We start from the raw sequence: 22,331 nt of genomic DNA, 5'->3' as shown, positions 1-22,331 counted from the left end.
TACAGTAAACAAATATATGTTTCTGACAATGGCAATAAAATACCACAATCATGTAAATGGTTACTGTGACTATAATATTGTTAAAAATCTTGTAACACTATTTAAATGGTTACAGTAACCATGCCCAATTATATTTTTTCTCTGCGTGTATGTTTATTCTTATTATTACAATTTTTTTTTTACTAAATTACATATATTTCAATTGTTTTACCATTTGTGGGCTTATATACCCGATTTTAACGAAGTAGGGAAGTAGGGAAATGCCCTATATATTGATGTATCAATCATGGATGTAAGTTATACGGAAAGTCGATTTCAACAGACAGACGGAAATTGATATACAATGCTAACTATAACGTTGCTAAATTTATATATAAACAGTGATCCAAAAAAAACTTATACAATACAAGTAAAATAAAACAAGTTAAATAAAACTTAAACCGTTCAATATGAAAATTCTCAAAAATACGTAACACAACTGCAAATGGCTTGCAACACAAGAAAATTCTAGGGGAATTTTGTGTTCATCCGTCACATAAAAATCTTGAACCGGAAGTTGTGAAAAATCTGCCGTTCTTTTGCTCGTTCTTTTGCTTGCAAGTTCTTTAACAAATTGCGATCTGGAACTTTCTGAACTTTATACGACTTCAATCCAGCATTAGCTTTGGCTCACAAAAGAGTCAGAGCATTTATCTTTAGGACCTGCTTTCCCGATAGAAGTGTTCGGAGCTCTTCGAAAGAGCTGTTCGTTCATGTAAAAGTTTATTTGTGTATAAGTTTAAAATCAAAACAATTGCATTTTTACTTTAATCAAGGTTAGTTTATTATAAAAAATAAGAAAAAATTAATCAAAACATGAAAAAACCAGCCCATTCAAAGGTTTTTTGTGGAGTGAAGTGGTTAGTTTACTAACCACCGTGGCGGTTGCCATTAAAAATAACTATGATAAAAATTTTTATTTCGTATAATTTTTTTTGAAATCGAATATTTTTGACTAAATTTTCCGGCCAAACAACTGAAATATCAAATTAACACTGAATTCGATGAACAATAAACACTCTGTGCTTTTTTTTATTGAATGAGTGAAAATCTCTTAAAATAAACTGATTTTTGCAATATTTTCAAATTAATATATCTATTTATCTAACCAGAGCACCCTGACGGCAAAGTTTTGCAAAAAATCATAAACAATGACTTAAAATAATATAAGTGTTTAGCAAAATGGCAATAGATGACAATAAACTCTGTTTTAAAGAATATAGAAAATGTGGTTAGTAAACTAACTACTAAACCGCAAAGAGTTAATGTTGAAGACCTTCAGAACTTTTGCTATTTTTTTAAAGTCCATGTTGGATTTTTTTTTAAAAGTTTTAATTATTTTTTCATGTATGTACCTTTTTTTCGGTGACCATTTTGTTTTACTGTTGAAATTAATGATTTAGAAAAGATAATACCTGACAAAAAAACAATAATTTGTTGTAAATGGATAAGTTTTGGCTGGAATAGTGTGCTTAAGTTTTTTTTTGAATCTTTCTTTACTTTATGGGGTAGCAAATGAAATAAATTCTAAACGTTTCCTAAAGAACATTTTCTGTGGTATGAAATATATAATAAAACATTTTAACTTTGGGGTGGATAATTTAATTTGTTCATAAAGTATTTTAAGGTGAAGGGTATATTGCATGCGTTTCAGCTGATTATAGCACTATTACATTCTTAATTTTTAAAGAAAATGTTGAAAATAATTATTCTTGATACTAGGTATTTTTCTGTTGTTAACTGTGAATTTGTTTTACGGAGAAATATAAGTAAAATTTAAAAAATACAAAAAAATATCTTACAACTGCCACACATCAAACAGGAATGAGTTTTAAAATTGAAATGTGATTTAAAAAATTATTTCTTTATACGAAAAACTGCAAATTTTATAGAATTTCTTTTTATACATTATTTCTATTTTTACTACTTTAATAATTCTTGACAACTTTGGCTTGAAAAATAAGCACAAGAAAAGAAAAGAAAAGTATTAAATACACTCGATAATGTTGTAATAATATACTGCTCCCATATACTTTCCTCCCATTACGATTTAACAATTTTTGTTTGTGTTTTTCTTTTTTCCTACAGTTTTTCATATTTCGTGTTGCACGTGGACCTTTCATTGAGGAATTTTATCAATGTGTTACACATGGTTTTTATACGGCAGAATGGCAGGAGCAGCTTTATGCCACATTTACTTTGGTTTTCACATTTTTGCTGCCATTGTGTATACTGTTTGGAACGTATATGTCAACATTTCGCACCATTTCAAGTAAGTAAAAGCAGAAATAAAAAACTTTGAAAATCAAACTTTTTGCAAAGGGAACTTGTGCGTTTAACGTGGGTTGTTTCAGAAATATAGGTTTAAAAGAAGACAAGAAAATTGCTATATATAACTATAACAAACTAATCATTTTTGAAAGACAAACGAACCCTTAATTTCTAGCAACATAATGTTCAAGTTTCACAATTACTTCAATAGAAATTTTGTTTGTCTTGGTTTTTCCCCAGAAATGACAACTAATTTATATTTCATTTACTAGCAAACCAACCCACCTACTTGCCAGAGTACAATAGATTTTCCATTAGCTTACACTACGTCCGGATGATGCCATTCATTGACAGCAAGCAAACGCTGCTGCTATGCTGTTATGGTTTCAGAAGAATAATTGATTTCTCCTTTTATCCTTTTTTCAAATTTTTTGATATTTACTTGTTTTTCAAAGTGATTCATGGTCTATTCTTAGAAAATTTTTAAAGTATCAACAATATATTAATTTAAAAATTAGTAAAAGTTTTAAGAAAGTTCATGAAACTAACATAAAACTTAATGAAAAAATATGTAGATAGTTATTATTATGCAGATAATTAACCACTTGATAAGATTTTTTTTTATACAAAGACCAATGAATGAATGACAAGGGTATTTTAATTATTTAATTACAAAAGGTCTTAAAACAATTAAGAATTTATAGAGAGTTGGATTTTTAATCTCTACTCCCAATGATATTTACCACAATGCCTTAGTTTTGAAAATTAAAAGAATGTCAGAATTAAATTTTGATTTCGTTTTAGATATACATCTTTTTATTACATTCATTGAAAATTATCATATTTGTAACGTCCAAAATTATTAGTCTAAAACCCACCTTAAAGTAAGATCAAAATGTGTTCCTAATCGGGAAAATTTTCCCGGAATTTAAAAAAATAAAATTTACAAAAAACCTTTTAAATCAAGTAAATATTTAAATACGAGTATTTCAATTTACTTTCAAAATAATAAGCATTTTATAAATTATGGAATATCTCTATATTAAACTTGGACATGGCAAACATAAGCGTTGTATGTGACTGGAAGAGCCCTTTCAAATGATACACCATATTATCACCCCTATCGCGAAACAATATTTCACATGAACTTTGTTCACGTTTCCCCATGTTGTGAAATTTTTAGATGGACTTTTGTAAACAATAAGCAGCTGCTACGAACAAAGTCTACTATTCACCCCTATATACAGTGGGAGAAATGGCCAATCTAGTGGCGCTTTAAGGAAATTTTAAATTTTAGAATTCTGCTAATTTTTTTTATTTTTTTGGTAACTAAGAAACCAACGGATTTTTGGTTTTTTTTTGTTTTGCACTCGATATTCGCCCACCTGTGAGCTTTCAAACTTGTCATATGTTTTAGCAAGTGCATTAATACTTTTCGCGCTTTTTTAAAGTTAAAGTTTGTTTACACAACAAAATCATTACTTTATATATATTTTTTTGAATTAGTGTTTAAATTGAAATTATTAGTTACATATGTATGAAATAAAAAAATATGTTTGTGATTTGTGCTTATATGTTTTTGTTCTTAAATGTGGTAAACAAATGACCTGTGTAAAATTGTGTTTTATTATATGTAACTTAAACTTCTGTGGAATAAAAGTTGGGAGTATTCGACGAATTTCGCTCCAATGTTTGGTTTATTTGTTTCTATGTTCTGTTTTCTATGTCCATGTGAAAAATTAGCTGCAACTTTTTGCAACTTTATGATTTTTTACGTTTTTTAGATGCAATGTCAGAGTCTAAACGCACCCTTTTTTTAATTTGGCACTCTGAACCAGTACTAACAAAAAAGTTTTTAGCGGTGGAAATTCATGTTTTTTCTAATGTTATTGATCCATCAAAATATAACGAAGAGCAATGTCAACAAATTCGTCAACAATTAAGAAATTTTGTTAATAAACTGCGGTACAAGTGGACAACTAGTCACAGAATCATGACAAAATTCGCAGATCGAAATAAAGAATGGTTAGAAGGAGATCTTATTTTTCCAGAACCAGCCATTGATCGTCGTAAATATACAAATTTTTCAGAGTGCTCAAATAAAAAAGGTTTCTTCTATTGTTGATAAGACGCCAACAGAAGAGTTAATGTTAGCAATGCGCATTAGTCTTTTCAAATCTGGAAAAAGGAATGCTTCACAAGTTGTTTCGAAATTGAGCTCAGAACCTACAATAGCTTCAAAAATGATTAAAACTGTAAATGCTGAGCCAAAAGCACCTATTCCATATACACCTGAGGAAGCTTTGGCCCTATATATAGATGGAGACTACTCAAAAAATACATATAAATTAATGCAATATGGTGCCAAAGAGCGAAATTGTAACATTTATCCAAGCTACGATGTTTTAGCTAAAACTAAAAAAGAGTGTTACCCCAATGACATACGCGTAACTGAACGTTCAGCAGAAATAAATTTACAGTCTCTTATTAACCACTATAGCTATAGTGAAAAACATGTGGAATTTATGTTCACATGAAATATCCATTTCCCTCGAAGGGAAAATTGCTATCATGATATTCCCATGAACTTTTCATTCACAATAGTTGATTTTGTTCGTAACAGCTGTTTATTGTTTACAAAATTCCATCTAAAAATTTCACAACATGGGGAATTCTTTCACGTAAACAAATTTCATGAACGAAAAATGGGAAAAGGCAACATATTACATGTGAAATATTGATTCGCGATAGGGGTGATTGTGAATAAAAAGTTCATGGAAATATCATGATAGCAATATTCCCTTCATGGGAACAAAATTTCACATGTTATTGCCGATATTGTGTAGTTTTGAGTAAAAATAAAAATATTTTCCAAAAAAATAAAAATGGATTTTTTGAAAATTATCCAGCTCACGACCCAAAATATATTGGGATACATCCTTAAACAAATCAAGGCTTAATTAGAGGGTGGTAACTAAATCAATTCCTCTCCATACGAAGAGAGTGGCTCTAATGTACCTATATAAACATTAGTGAATTTTACCGAAAAATGACCAGGAATTCCCAGGAATTTACAGTTTTTCTAATATTTCCCGGGAGTGGAAAATGCCCAGGAAATCAGCAACAACATTTCAGATATTTTAATATAAATTTGTATTGGGTATATGACTTAATAATGAGAAATTGTTTCAAAATTTTTAGCTTTTATTTTGAAATATTTGTACAATATAAATTTATTCAAAGTATTGGCCACTGTTAGCTATGGCATTTTCCCATATTTCCGAGCCAAAAGAACTTCTCATCTTTTAAGGCCAAGAACGAATCAAGCCAATTTTTGATACTCTGTTCCAAAGTGTAGCGTATCAAAGAAATAGTAGTCGGACGGAGCATGGTCTGAACTATAAAGCGGGTGAGGCAAAACTTCCCAACCACTTCATTCTAAATAGTTTTTAACAATTATTGCAACATGTGACCGAGCGTTGTAATGATGGAATATTACAGTTTCATTTCTGGACGCATATTCTGGGAGTTTTTCGGCAAATGATCTCTTCAAACGAATCAGTTGTATTCGGTACAGTTTCCCTGTGATGGTCTGGCCATATCAGCAGCACATAATATTAGGTGCCGATTCGGCTGGTTGGCCTGGTTTTACATACCATCTCGTACGCAGCATTTCAGACATACAAAATCGTCTTTCAAGGTCTCTCAGTTTGACAACAATCTTCGTGGAGTAATGCCAATGCTTATTCTTGGTCTTCAAACATTTTCTGGCTTTCAAAACGTGGTGATTTTCAAAATCACCACTTCTGAACCGAACAAACCATTCTCGCATTCTTGGAACCGATGGAACACAATCACCATACGCTTTGGTTAGCAATCGGTGTGCGTCTGCGGAACTTTTTTCCAATTTAAAGAAGTATAACAAAACGTCCTGAATATGACGCTTTGTTGGTACAAAATTCAATATATTCGAAGCAACAAAAACTTTGTTGTTTACACTAATAGTGAGAATAAATTACAGATGTACATTTCAAAATGACATATAAATTATTAAAATCAAAAACCGCGCTCAAAAGATACGTCATATAATGTAAATCCCGGATTTTTAAGAATTTTAAAAGGTATAAATAAGATAAAGTCAGATTTATAAAATTTCAAAGTCAAATTTTTTATGGAAATTTTGTTTTATAAATCTTTGATACATTTAAAAACTGTTTATAAATATGGGGGAATATCTCTATCCTACAAATTAAATTAAATTAAAGTTAAAGTTGTGTATTATGTAGTTCAAAACTATGCAAGTAAATTTTTATAAAGTTTTGATTTTTTTTCTATTAATTTGAAAAATAAACTTATTTGAAATAAATTTGAGAATAAAAAAATTCTCTAATTGTTTAAACCTTCGTGTTTGATTAAACTTAAGGATAATTTTAGTTAATTTTTGCACAACAAAAGTTAAATAATTTTTATTTAGAAAACTATTAAACATATTTAAACAAAACAACAATATATACATCCTAAATTTATCAAGATTAATAGTATAAACCCTTTTCCAAATATCCTGACGGTGTACTTTTCTAGAAAAAAAAAAGAAAGAAATCATTTACATGTTTTTCTACAGGTAACTACTACATTAAGAGTGCTGATGTTCTTTCCAAGAGTTATTATAGATAAACATCAGTTGTATTACTACATTGTTGTCTCCCTAAAATTCTATTATAGCCTTCCGAGTGGATAGTTTTGAAACCTTAAAATGTATTTATTTGTTTGTTTATGTTTTTTATCTAAATAGAATCAGTTTAGTATACCAACCCATGTTACAGTTGCCAAAATCAGCATCAAAACAGCAAGCCAACCCATATTTTATATTTAATTTACAATCTGTTTTTGTTGTTTTATTTCTATTATTTAATGCTTTTTTCATTCATTTATTTATATTGCAGACAGTGAAAAAATGTTTCAAGGTTCAAAGTTGGCTGGCTATAATAGCAACAAACCCACCAGTCAGACGAATCGTCAAAGACTTATACATAAAGCCAAAATGAAATCTCTGAGAATTTCCGTTGTAATCATTTTTGCCTTCCTCATCTGTTGGACACCTTACAATGTCATGATGCTGATTTTTATGTTCTGGAATCCAGATAAAAGAGTAAGTAATCTGCTTAAATGTTGAAACGTTGCAAATATTTTTCACATTCGAAAAAATTAAATAAACAAAAAAATAAAGTAGATGCCATGATACTAAGGACTGGGATCGAAAAAACCTTAACACACTTTTTTCATTAAAACTTTTAACCCAGGTATTATTTGATTTTTTTTATCAAGTTATCAATGTAAAACATGTCAGTTATTATGTTTAATGTCAATTATGTTATGTTATTATGTTAATGTCATTTGTTGTTGTTAATATGATTAAAATGAGTGACGAGAAAAAAGTGCGTACTAAAATTATTAAATATTTTCAACAAAACCCAACTTGGTCGTACAAAAAGTTGGCAAAAGGCCTACCGTCAAACTGATTCCAATGTTATTAAACTTTATCGGGAGAACTTGTCCGTTGATAGAAAACCTGGTTCATGTAGAAGGAATGGTGCATATGATGTTTCTAAAGCAGTAATGCGCAGCCCATAGCACAATTGTGCAGAATCAAATTACACGTATTCTTATGCTCTTACATTTTAGTAGTCGTTGTCCACTCAACGAGACAACTAGGAATACGCATGAGCACTGGTGTATGACTTTTTCTATATTTTTTCAGTTTTTGTATTTGTGTGTTTGTAGGTGCACTGAATAAAATAAAGAATTGAATGTGTTAGTGAGAATAAGTGTATTGGTGAGAGGATTTAAAAGACACCCAGCAGTTCGAGGAGACAGTACCGAACTAGTGATTTTACCCATCCTTTAGGGTGGGAGCTAGTTACTTCGATAGCCACGTGACTAGTCATTTTAACACGGGCATGTCCTAGGCAGGGGGTCAATTGTCTCTTTTTGATTACAATGGGACTGTCTAATAGCTGGTCCAAAGTAGGCAACGCATTAGATTCACATACTGTTTACATAGCGTCAGTTACCTTACTAGCTTTGTAACTGGTTACTTGATCAGCTACTTGACTAGTTATTTTAACACGTACATGTCCTAAGCAGGGGTTCAATTGACTCTTTTGATACAATGGGACTATCTGATAGCTGATCGAAAGTTGTCAACACTTCTGGTGGGTAAAATAAAGTGCAGTACAAAAAAAACGTATGAAGTGACTTCTCCATAGGTTACTAAGAGACACTAAAGTGACTATTGACTTCATGCTATGTTACATGGGATACCAGATACTTAAGCAAAAATAAAAATAAACTGTATGAGAATTATATCAACACAATTTATATAAAACCAGTTTGTACGAATTACTCACAAAACGTTTAAAGTGATTACACTCCAGATTACTTAGAGACACTTAAGTGTCAATTGTCTTCACGCTAGATTACTTGGGATGTATAAAGTAACCAATTGTCTTCTCTCTGCACTACAAAGTCACACGTGTCAAATGACCAAAATATATAAATTGGAGTTAGCCAAGTGATAAGACATTTGTGACAATTACTGTCTTTAAGGGATACATTGACTACTTGCTTAACTGCTGGGCATTAAATAGAAAGCATTTTCAAAAGAGCTCCCAACACATCCGGTAGGAAAACAGTCCGGTTAGCTCAGTACTCGGACTCTTTGGCACGAAAAGTTAAAGCCAATGCAGGTTTAAAAACATACAAGGCTCAAAAAGTTCCTGACAAGAACTCTGCTAAAAATTTAGAGGCCAATGATAGAGCACGGAAATTGAAGTCAAATTTTATACAAAAAATATACCTGCTGCAACTTCCGGATCAATATTGGAATGTTGTAGAAAAGTTTAGGATTTCCCAAAAGTTCTTAATACCGAAAATTACAACAAGGAATGCTTACAAAAGAGGATGCTTCCATTCATAAGACTCCTTAATGTGTCCACTTATTTTTGACTTGATTTGGCATCCTGTCACTATGGTAAGCAAGGGTTGAGTGGTACAAGAACAATAATATGTTATTTGTACCAATAGAGGCAAATCCTCCAAACTGCCTGGAGCTAAGGCCAGTGGAGAGATATTGGGATCTTGTTAAAAGACAATTGAAGAGCACAAAAAAGGTGTCCAAAAGTGTGGTCGATTTTAAACGGAGATGGACTACCTGTTCGAAACAAAGTGACAGAAAGCTCCATGAAAACCTTAATGGAAGGGTTTCCGGAAAAGGTTCATAAATTCATCACTATTGATTAGAACTATAAAAATAATTGGGGGATTCAAACGGTGTCCTATTAGGTGGTATTGTCATAATGTCATAAAATATTTTTTTAGTTTAAACAAATTTTTGTTGGGTTTCAAACAAAAAAGTTATAAACTAATAAGACTTTTTGAATAATGTTTATTGGTTTATCATAAAATAACACTTTTTTTGTTTGCAGCTCAAGAATAATTTGTTTAAACTAAAAAAATATTTTATGACATTATGACAATACCACCTAATAGCATACCGTTTGAATAACCCAAATATTTTTTGTAAATTGTAATAATAATTTCAATCAAATAAAAAAAATCAAAACTGTTTTATCAACATGTTAAGATTTTTCGATCTCAGTCCTTATTTATATGTACATCCTATCCTTTTCCTTTCATGTTTTTTTTCATTTTGCCTATTCTTATTTGTGGTTTCCTATTTTATGTGTGTATGTGTGTAAGTGCGAGTGTATGGGGTGAAAGATAGAATTTGTAAATGTATTTTGTTTGAGTTATAATCTTATAAAATGTTTGTTTATAGTATTAATAAAATCTTATTACAATATTTAACACATAAAGTATATTACTAGATACGTACATATGTATGTACGTACGGCTATGTTAGTACAATTACACTGTTTTATAGTCTGAAGTAAAGAAATTAAGGAAATTGAATGCACAGAACTCATAGCACGAAATGAACAAGATTTCATTCACGACCATAAAATACATTTTAATTAATTGTAGTGCCATTACCAAGACATATAGTGGTAAAATATATGTATATCTATGTTAAAGGTAAATCAACGAGTAAACTAAGATATTTACTCCTTCCTCTGCCATCCCACCATATAAAATACACTGGATACAAAATTTAAGTAAAACTGGTTGTTGTTGTCTTTTATTATAACGCAAATTAAATGGAAACTTAACGTTGAGATATTTTATGAAGGTCTTTAAACGAAAATGAAATATTTATATTAAAAATAATTGTTTGTACATAGTTGTACGTACACCCAGAGAAATGAGATGGTTACGACATGGTTGCGGCAACTATACTATGTGCTACGTTCTACGTAATTTTAAATGTTTGTCGTATAAACGTATGAATTAGTTATAAATCCGTTTTAGATAATTTTAAGAATTTTAGCATCGATTTGATAATGCATATTTTTGCATAATTTTCATTTTATGGTACATTTTTGCATATTTTATTTTTTCCTAATATAATTTTAATGTTTGCATTGTAATTTTTCTTTTCTATACGAACACAATTTTGTACATAAACGGAATGAACTGCCTTGCATTGGTTTCAAGTCATAATACATAAGTATAAACAAAAATAAATGAATATAATTAATTTGTTTATATTTTTCCAATTATGTTATTATTTACAACAACAATAATTCAATAAAAAAAACTTATAAAACACTAAAGACCTTATTCATAAGCAATTTTTAAATTTAAACGTTTTAAGAAATCAATAACTTAAGGGTTAATTTCCATTTTTGCACTGTTATTGTAAATCTAAGACCTCAAGGTATATTTTTCGCAACATTCATTAAAATCTACACAAAAATATATAATATATCGCTATCATTTATTTAGAAATTCCAAATAATGCAAAATTTGACCTTCACGATTTAAGGGTTAACGTTGTCCCCTTTTAGTAAAATTTTCAGACTATATTTAAAATTATCTAGCCTATAATATTCTGTATAGGTTTTACTTAAAATTCAACGAAATTGATATCATCTGCCAAAATATCGCCAACAAATTAGTTTTTTCCCGAAAATAGCAAAATTTAAATCGCAGGTACGGAAAAACTGTATGAGGTATTGACATCTTTTTCACATATTTTTATTCCCTATTGTATTCTCAATAATTACCAATGTGATGATCTAACATTTGTTTAAGAAAATTTGAAAATAAAACTTAATTTTTCGTTATAGTGTCCTGCGACTCGTTAATGGCTTGGGAAATTTTTAATAACTTTAACATTTGTTAACCAATTTTTGTCTTTTATATCTCATTTAGGGTTTTTAATTTTCCGACCTTTTTTGATTTCCGGGAATCGGGATATTTTTTTCTTCATTCCCGGGTACCCGACTATTCCCGAAATATATAATGATACAGTAAATTAGGAATATTATAGCCAAATTTCATATAAAAACTTAGTTTTATAATTATTAAATATCAGAGCTTCGAATTAATTAATACAATTTGTGTTTAATTCACTAAAATCTTAATCCGTAATTAAAGAATGTCAGTCTTTCATTCCATAAATCCATTCCTAATATTTAATTTTTTAGATACATTCCAAAGCCTTTGTTTAAACTGAATTAATTTTAAAGTTAATTAATAACAGAATTTATTTGAACTTTTAATGATTAAATTTTTGTTAAATCAAATCATTTACAAAATTAATTGAAACAAGTAAGAGTGCTATATTGGGCTGTGCCGAATCTTATATACCCTTCACCAAATTATACTTCAAAATAAAAATGTTAAATATTTTTAGGTAAACAAAATTTATTTTTTTTCCAGTTGTTTTTTTTTCATTTTTTGGAAAAAAAAATTCTAATTGTTATTTTAAATTTTTTTTATTTAAATTTTATTTTTTTTTTTAAATTTTAATTTTTTTTTTGTTTTTTCGGGTTAAAAATTTTTTTTTCCGATTTTGACCCATTGTAGGTCCAACTTACTATGGTCTTATATACGTCGTTGCAAATGTCTTCGAAATATCTATCAATAGATATCCATATTGTGTATGTTAATGTCTTAGTAATCCAGATATAGGTAAAAAATAGGTCAAAAATCGAGGTTGTCCTGGATTTTTCCTCATATCTCAGCCATTTGTGGACCGATTTTGCTGACAGAATTATTGAAGATTTGGATCCCGAGGATATATGGGGTCTTCAGAAAATTGATTTCAACAGACAGACAGACGGACATGGCTTAATCGACTCCGCTATCTATAAGGATCCAGAATATATATACTTTATAGGGTCGGAAATGAAAAATGTAGAAATTACAAACGGAATGACAAACTTATAGATTATACCCTTCTCACGAAGGTGAGTCTTAAGCCTTTCTGTACTAGATTTGAATTGAAGAACAATTTAATCATTTAATATATTTTTGAAGCTATTTTGTTATGGATTTGAAGAAGAAATTTAAAGAAATTAGATTGATTCAATAATAAATAAATTCTATAAATAATGAATTCACTTTTTAAATTTTCACACGAAAAACCCCAAATAAATAATAAGCGGTCAATTATTACCGAGATATAAGCAAAAAAATTTAAAAAAAATTTCAGTGTTTTTTGGTGAAAAAAAATAGAGTTCTAACTTGTTTTCTATGTATTTTTGTCAGTTTTTAATTCCCGGTATTCCCGACTAAAAATCCCGGGAATCGGGCAGTGAAAAATTGGCAAAATTCCCGGGAAATTAGTACCGGGCATTTCCGGGATAAAAACCCTAATCTCATTACAACGACAATTACGTACATATTTCTATTTTTATTTCTTTTATTATTTAATAGCAACATTTTTATAAAAACTGAAAAAATAAAATTTTTTAACCCTAGTACGGCACGCCAATTTTTAACCGATCAAGCTCAAACTTCTGTACATTTTTTATAATCCTAACCTCACACAAAACTACCCTTCATTTTTGAAACAGATGAGTTTTCAATATAACAAAAAAGTAAAATCTATGAAAATTTAGCCGCAACTTAGTTATTGCGTTCTCAACACACTTTTTGTTAATTATTTAACATTTACAAATGCATAGACTGAAAGAAGAATATCTTACATTTTTTAAAACAAAAATGTTTCGAACTAAAAGTAAGTAAAACTTTGATTAAAAATCACACACAAAATTTCAAGTGCTAAAATTATGACATCATTGACAAAACTGCTGACAGAACAAAAACTAAAAATCAGAATGCATTTCGATCATCGAGGGTAAATTTAAAAACCAGTTAACCAAGCGATATAAACCGGTTAAACGAAAATCAACATTTTAAATTAACCGGTTCAAAAAACCGAAATTTCGAAGAAAACCCGGTTTTCGGTTAACCGGTTTATAAACACTAATTACAAATAAATCTGTTTATTAATTTCTAAACTAATAAAGATATTTAAAAATGGTTTGACAAGTAAATGGTCGATTAACAAGTATTTCTAGTGGTCTAATAAAAGCGATCATATACAGAAATTAATGAAAATACTTTGTGGGAGTAAAGATTAATAAAATTTCGTATTCATGCGCCATATCGTATTGTTGCAGTAAAATTATGTTTGTTAAATTACAACGTTTTTCCTTTCGATACTACCAACTATCTTTTTTGCCCAAGTGTAAGTTGACCATTATAAATCAAGAGTAATAGGGATTATATTATATTTAGACCCAAATGTGACGATAAATTTGAAATGTATTATTATATAAACCTACTCCATAATTAAGAGATGATTACATGAGAACGAAAATTAAAAATAAATTACTAAAGATAAACAGTTGGAGTATTAAACTATTAAAACTAGATACATATACACAATTAAATATAAGAAAATAAAAACAAAAAATAATTTTGAAAAGTAAATGCATCTTTTAAGTAAAAGAACCAATGTTAAAATCAATTTCAAAACTAATTTTTTTTCAAAGTTGTAACTTTAAGAATAGCATTTCCGAACTAACTGAACACCAATTAAACAGAATTGCTATATGAAAAGCCCTGCATATTTTTGGTGTAGCATAGTATTATTTATGAATATTTGTATTTATGTATGTCTTGAGATAAGAGTTAATAATATTTAAGCTATTAGTAATATTTTGTCCATCCTCATCTGTAGTGCATAAGAATAATACAAACAATTAGTTCAAAATTGATTGTGTGAAACTACATGACAGAACTAAATATTAATTGAGTCCTGTTAGGTAGTTTTTCAATTCAGGACATACATTTCATAAGATTTAAACATATTTTTATTGAATACATTAATTTTTCTTTCTCTGTTTCTTTTTCTATCTTTAACTTCCTGTTACAGTTTGGTGAAGATCTGCAATCAGCCATATTCTTTTTCGGCATGTCCAATAGCTTAGTAAATCCGCTTATTTATGGTGCTTTTCATCTGTGTCCCATGAAGAGGAAGACGAGCAAAAAGAGCTACAACAATAATGGAACATACAGTTTAAATAGGTTTGTACTCGTATAACTTGAATTTAAATTAGTTTGATTTGATTTTATCTTTTTCCATCAGTCGAAAGTTACTAAGAAAGAGCAGGATTATTTCAAAAATAGAACAGGAAATAATTAGAAAAATCTATAAAAACAAAAACTAAATTAGTTACAAATGAATGTAAGAAAAAGAAAAATGTGGGATTTGCTATTGATACATGTTTGAATATTAATTGAATGGTTTCTCTGCCACTCCAATTGATGAATGGCATTTGTATTCATAACTCCTACAAATAATTTAATTATGTTTTTAAAACAAATCTTTAATAATTAAAAAAAAAAACATAAAAATGGAATGTAAGAAAACTCTATAGTTTGTATAATATCTTTAGCGTTTCTAAATCCTTTTGGGTAAAGGTTTCCTGATAATCTGGCCTAAATGCACATAGGAACTAGCTTATCCGACAACAATAAATTTCAGTGAACTTGTCAATAATTAAATTGGGAATTTAGCATATGAAAATTAAATCTTACCTAAACAATAGAAGTTAAAATATAAACATGATAATTTGTGTTTTTTTTTTTTTTTTTTTGCAATATATTTCAGTTCAAAGTAAATCAATTTGTTTAAATTAAACTAAGAAATTTGCAAAAAATATTCGCAATTAAATTATTCCTGGAAGACTTATAATAAAGAACATAATAGGAGGAACACTAGCTGAGTCCTTAATTTAGTTATTTAAAATCATTTAGTTACTTAATTCATTTACATTTGCATAGATGTAAAATAAGGTGTTCCCAACTAAAGTGAAAGTTCCCAACTAAATGTTCCCAACTAAAATGAAAGTTTAGTAAGGAGTCCATTTCTCAAAATGTTTGCCCTGGAGTCAGTATTTGGTATTGTGTGTATTTATTGTGTGGATGACTTAAAAATGCGAGATTTTTTAAAATTTTTAGCTTTTATTTTGAAACATTTGTAGAATATAAATTTATTCAAAGTATTAAGCATTGTTAGGTATGACATTTTCCCTTCTCTCTGGCAACATATGGATTCTGAGCCAAAAGAACTGCTCATCTTTTGAGGCCAAGAACGAATCAAGCCAATATTTGATAAACTGTTCCAAAGTGAAGCGTATCTCAGAGAGAGCGTTCTGCATCGATCGAAATGGATAAATCCATTTTTCATCGCAAGTAAGGACTGAGATCGAAAAAACCTTAACACACGATTTTCATTAAAACTTTGTTTGATCAAGTTACCTTCGAAAAATATGTCAGTTATTATGTTTAATGTCAATTGTATTAATTTGTTGTTAATCTGATTAAAATGAGTGACGAGAAAAAAGTAAGGGTGTGAAGTTAAATTCGTAAGTTAAATACGTCCCACATATATGTTAACTACTTAACATAGCACTGTTAAATAAAGTAAATTTGAAAAACATAGTTTTTTTTTAAAAAAACATAATAAAATTAATTATTTTTATTCACCAATTAAAGAAAATACCTTAAATTTAAACTTTTAGTTAAAAAATAAAAAAAACGTCTTCATATTAAGATTAAAATTACAGTTTGAATATGTAGTATTCAAGTTCATTGGCGGGCCACTTAGGACAGACCTGAATGAGGTTTGGATATGGTAGGTGAAAGCTGGGAGGGAGTAGATATCAAAACTATATAGGGTATACCCAGTTGTTTCTACTCCCTCCCAGCTTTCACCCACCATATCCAAACCCCATTCAGGTCTGTCCTAAATGGCCCCTATAACACTTTTAACATTACAACAATTTTGGAACAAAATCCACCCCCCGTAGCGCCCTCCCTGAGAAACAACTGGGTATACCCTATATAGTTTTGGTATCTACTCCCTCCCAGCTTTCACCCACCATGTCCAAACCCCATTCAGGTCTATCCTAAATGGCCCCTACCCCACTTTGAACATAAATGTTAAAAAAGTAATTGAACAAAGTCCACCCATCGTAGCGCCCTCCCTGAGAAACAACTGGGTATACCCTATATAGTTTTGATATCTACTCCCTCCCAGCTTTCACCCACCATATCCAAACCCCATTCAGGTCTGTCCTAAATGGCCCCTATAACACTTTGAACATAAATGTTAAAAAAGTAATTCAACAAAATCCACCCCTCGTAGCGCCCTCCCTGAGAAACAACTGGGTATACCCTATATAGTTTTGACATCTACTCCCTCCCAGCTTTCACCCACCATATCCAAACCCCATTCAGGTCTGTCCTAAATGGCCCCTATAACACTTTTAACATTACAACAATTTTGGAACAAAATCCACCCCCCGTAGCGCCCTCCCTGAGAAACAACTGGGTATACCCTATATAGTTTTGATATCTACTCCCTCCCAGCTTTCACCCACCATATCCAAACCCCATTCAGGTCTGTCCTAAATGGCCCCTATAACACTTTGAACATAAATGTTAAAAAAGTAATTCAACAAAATCCACCCCTCGTAGCGCCCTCCCTGAGAAACAACTGGGTATACCCTATATAGTTTTGACATCTACTCCCTCCCAGCTTTCACCCACCATATCCAAACCCCATTCAGGTCTGTCCTAAATGGCCCCTATAACACTTTTAACATTACAACAATTTTGGAACAAAATGCACCCCTCGTAGCGCCCTTCCTGAGAAAGAACTGGATATGCCCTATATAATTTTGACATCTACTCTCTCCCAGCTTTCACCCGGTATCTCAAAACCCCATTCAGGTCTGTCCTAAATGGCCCCTATAACGCTTTGAACATTAATGTAAACAAAGTAATCGAACAAATTCCGCCCCTTGTAGCGCCTTCCCTGAGAAACAACTGGGTATACCCTATATAGTTTTGATATCTACTCACTCCCAGCTTTCACCTACCATATCCAAACCTCATTCAGGTCTGTCCTAAGTGGCCCGCCAATGAACTTGAATACTACATATTCAAACTGTAATTTTAATCTTAATATGAAGACGTTTTTTTTATTTTTTAACTAAAAGTTTAAATTTAAGGTATTTTCTTTAATTGGTGAATAAAAATAATTAATTTTATTATGTTTTTGTCAAAAAAAACTATGTTTTTGAAATTTACTTTATTTAACAGTGCTATGTTAAGTAGTTAACATATATGTGGGACGTATTTAACTTACGAATTTAACTTCACACCCTTGAAAAAAGTGCGTACTAAAATTATTAAATACTAGTTGACTGCCTCGGCTTCTCCCGGTAGCATTTACTAATGTTAGTTCTTCAAGTTTCTCCAACCCACCTATACCTGCCTGTTCTTATTTATTTCCAAATAAAATATCTAAATTTGTACTGCATACTTTAGGGAGCTTTTTTATTACAGTTGACTGGACTCAAAAAATAAAAATTTCCGAGTTTTACCCGGAATTTTTTAATTTTTTTCTTTACAAACCATCTCCTGAAAATTTCGAATCGAATAAAAAAAAATCAGCCAAATCGCTCCATCCGTTCTCATGTGATGCCATTACATACTACATGGACCATTTCATTTTTATATATATAGAAGAAGATTAGAAAGTTGGCCAAACAATCAAAGGTCTGCCGTCAAACTGAGTCCAATGTTATTAAACAGTAGCGGGAGAACTTGTCCGTTGATAGAAAACCGAAAGCATTTTCAAAAAAGCTCCTAACAGATTCGGTAGGAAAGCAGTTGGACTATTTGGTACGAAAACTTAAAGCCAATACAGGTTTAAAAACATACAAGACTGAAAAAGTTCCTGACAGGAACTCTGATAAAAATTTAGAGGCCAAAGACAGAGCACGGAAATTGAAGTCAAATTTTATACAAAATGGATGACGAAACGTATGTAAGGTAAATTTTTCGCAACTTTCGGGTCAATATTTTTATGTTGCTGATGCTCGAGACAATGTTGTAGAAATGTTTAGGACCCAAAAGCAGGAAATTTTCCCAAAAAGTGCATGGTATGGCAAGCAATATGCAGTTGCGGCAAAAGAAGCAAAACATTTGTTATAAATACCGAAATTTACATCAAGGAATGTTTACAAAAGAGGATGCTTCCATTCTTAATGTGTCCACTTATTTGTGGCCTGTGAGTGCTACAAGATCAATAATGTGGTATTTGTACCAAGAGAGGCAAATCCTCCAAACAGCCTGGAGCTAAGGCTAGTGGGAAAATATTGTGCTCTTTTTAAAAGGGAATTGAAGAGCACACAAACGGTTTCCAAAAGTGTGCTAGATTTTATACGTAGATGGACTACCTGTTCGAACAAAGTAACTGAATGCTCTATAAAAACCTAAATGGAAGGGTTTTCGGAAAAGGTTTATAAATTCATCACTATTGATTATAACTATAAAAATAATATTTTTTGTAAATTGTAATAATAATTTCAATCAAATAAAAAAAATAAAAAATATAAGTTTAGTGGTTTCATTTTTATTATCATTCCTATGTGTATGTTAAGATTTGTTCGATCTCAGTCCTTAATGATTCAGTGGAAAAATTATTTTCTTTTATAGCGTTCAAGCTTCATTTCGGACATGCAAAATCGTCTCTCGGCTTCAATTCATATGGTAATCAATCCTGCTGTTAAATTTTTGAAATTGTGAATTTATATCAAGTTTATCACGTATTGCAATAATTTAAACTAATTGCTTTAAATAATTCTATGTGAAAATTCAAAAAACATAAAATTTTTGCAAAAAATAACAAAAGTTCGAATACTTTTTGGACTTATACAATAATTTTAGATATGGTATTGTAAACGCGTTTCAAACTTCTTTCAAATAATACCAGCTCCCCAAATACTGACGCAATGACAAATATTTTGAGTAACCCGTAATTGAAACTTTCAGTTTTGTTGGGAACCTGTACAACTTTTTTGTTGGGGCCACCCTAATATGTGTTAGCGCTACACAAAATTCGTATTATTCTTTAGTACGCAAATAGTTTTAACAGACGAGTGATGATGATTGAAAGCTATATATGTATATTTGTTTGTATAATGAGAAACAAAATACTATATGTATGTTTCTGTAGATGGATAATAAATTAAGTCATTCATCATTTTATATATATATTGTATTGTCTTCTCTTTTTTCTTTCTTTCAATTCTTTTACAATTTTATTCTGTACATCTTCTTTTTGTGTGGCCGTATTTAAACTACTAGATATACTTTCAGAGGTGATTCACAAAGGACGCCCTCAATGCTAACAGCTGTTACACAAGTGGATGGCAATGGTCGTCAGGTGCGAACCTTCCGGCAGTCCAGCTATTATCGCAGCATAAGTACGGGCAGTGCATACAAAGAGAATATTGGTTTACTGCAAACAACTGGGTCATCATTATCGGCCACAACAATAAATGTGCCACTTGCAACGCCATCATTAACAAGAAAATCAGCATCAATGAAAAGCCCCCATCCGAATCAAAGAGCACTGGTTACCTCTTGTCCTGCTAATAGTGGTTCGGCCAGTAATAGTGTACACAAGCACAACTTTAATCATCGCAAGACAGCAGCAACAGCTGCAGCTGCAGCAACACAACAGTATCATAACCATTCAACCGAAATAATACAGAATGATAATTCTGTCAGCAGTTGCAGTAGTGTGGGTCGTAGTGATGATAGCAGCGACAGAGCATGTTTAAGTAGTGGAGGAATATCTGGAAATGGCGGTGGTGGAGTCTCTATAGTTTTAAGTTATGACAATCAACGTGGTGGCGCGGCTAGCATGAAAAAACGTACATCATCATCATCATCACCCCTAAATGGTGGAGAAAATCGTAATTGTTTACTGACGCAAACCACGGTAAATGCAATGGGCCTGCAGCCTCTTTTGTCCGGCATAGAAGACAGTGTGTCGAGTGTATGAGACTTAAGATATGAAGGAGACTGGACAGTTTCATACTTATAAAATGTTCATAAAGAGACTGCTATTAAATAAATACTTAAGATTTTACACTAAAAGAGCAAAACAAACGATTCAAAATACGAAAACATGGTTGTTCCTTTCCAAGACATTTCTTATTTGTTAAACAAATTACAAATTTTATATTTATTTATGCAGTTTAACTAAAAAACACTCGAGTATTTGCCCTCCATGACACAGCAAATGTAATTAAAAGAAAAAGAAAGACAATTTTATACAAAAACGAGTGAATACATACATACATTCATACATACCTATGTATAAAAGATTTTGTTAAGGCTAGTGCTTTAGGATTTTTCATTTTATTATTCTTGTTGGTTTTTTATATTTATAAGATTATTAATGACAATATTTAATATTAACGTTGGAATATTATTATCTTTTTTTTATTATATATGTATGTATATTTTTATACAGCTGTAAATACATTTATTTAATGAAATATTCCAAAAAACATAAGTTAAAATATTAATTAAATAAAGTATATATTTTTAATGCCAGTGAAATTTAGAATCTTTAAAAATTCTGCCATATTTTTGTTATTTTTATAACATGCTGTCTGCATAACATCCTACAAAGGTATTACGACTATTTCTAGATTGTGTACCACCACAACACTATAAATACAAAATTACGACTCTTCCAGAAATTGTGTAGCACCACAACGATGGAAAAAAAAGCAAAATTGAAAATAGGGTGAATCCATTCCAAAGCGGACAGCAAACAGCACTTTATAATCTCCGATTTTAACGAAATTTACCACAGATCCCAGCAAAAACTTACATTACAAAGTAATGACATAAAATGCTAATATATTTATTCTTCACTTTGGATTAATTGGATTTCTGGTTTAGTCGGTTAATCCAGCAAATAATTAATCAGGGTTTAGATTTAATCGGTTTATTTTAAATTATTCCATTAACAGAATAATTTACATATATTTTAATTTTAAATTGAAAATAAAACCACGAATTTTGTGCCGAATTTTATATACCCTTCACCAAATTATAATTTTAAATATTTTAGGTAAATAAAATTTAAAACCATTTTTTTTTTTCAAAATTGTTTTTGAAAATTAAAAAAAAAATCCAACATTTTAAAAAAAAAAATAAATTATGACAAAAAATTGTTTTGGTAAAAAAAATCGGGTTAAAAATTAAAATGGGTTGACCCATTGTAGGTCCAAATTACTGTATCCATATTGTCTATATTAATGAGTTATTAATCCAGATATAGATCAAAAATAGGCCAAAAATTGAGGTTGTCCTAGTTTTTTCCTTATATCTCAGCCATTTGTGGACCGATTTTTATTTGAATTATAAAGATATGTCCTTTAAAATTGTACAATATAAATAAATCACAATTCTTTCAAAAGTTCAAAGATCAATTCTTGAGATATAAAATTCAAAGGCCTATATCTCAAAAAGCTAATTTTTTTATTTTTTTTTTTGAGATATATGGCTTTGGAATTTATATGTTCATATATCTCAAAAACCACTGCTTTAAAAATATTTAAGCTGCTGTCCGCTTTGAGATGGCTCATCGTACAAACGAGTTTACAAAAAAACGTATACCCTTACGAAACAGGAAAAACCAAAACACGACTCTAGAATTTATAAAATGT

General features: G+C 30.3%; 1 protein-coding gene across 1 annotated transcript in view; it reads left to right on the top strand.

The window, feature by feature from the left end:
* The window catches only part of CrzR (corazonin receptor), a 92,000-nt gene extending 70,403 nt beyond the window's left edge, over positions 1-21,597 (top strand). The window contains exons 3-6 of the mRNA XM_065505049.1: positions 2,128-2,311; positions 7,254-7,459; positions 14,660-14,811; positions 19,960-21,597. Of these exons, the coding sequence (XP_065361121.1) occupies positions 2,128-2,311; positions 7,254-7,459; positions 14,660-14,811; positions 19,960-20,650 (1,233 nt within the window). The 3' untranslated portion in view covers positions 20,651-21,597. The remainder of the gene's footprint in view (positions 1-2,127; positions 2,312-7,253; positions 7,460-14,659; positions 14,812-19,959) is intronic.
* The last annotated feature ends 734 nt before the right edge of the window (positions 21,598-22,331 follow it).

The sequence above is a fragment of the Calliphora vicina genome, chromosome 3, assembly GCF_958450345.1.
Source record: "Calliphora vicina chromosome 3, idCalVici1.1, whole genome shotgun sequence".
In the NCBI taxonomy this organism is placed as follows: Eukaryota; Metazoa; Arthropoda; class Insecta; order Diptera; family Calliphoridae; genus Calliphora; species Calliphora vicina.
This window is presented reverse-complemented; position numbering and strand designations above follow the sequence as displayed.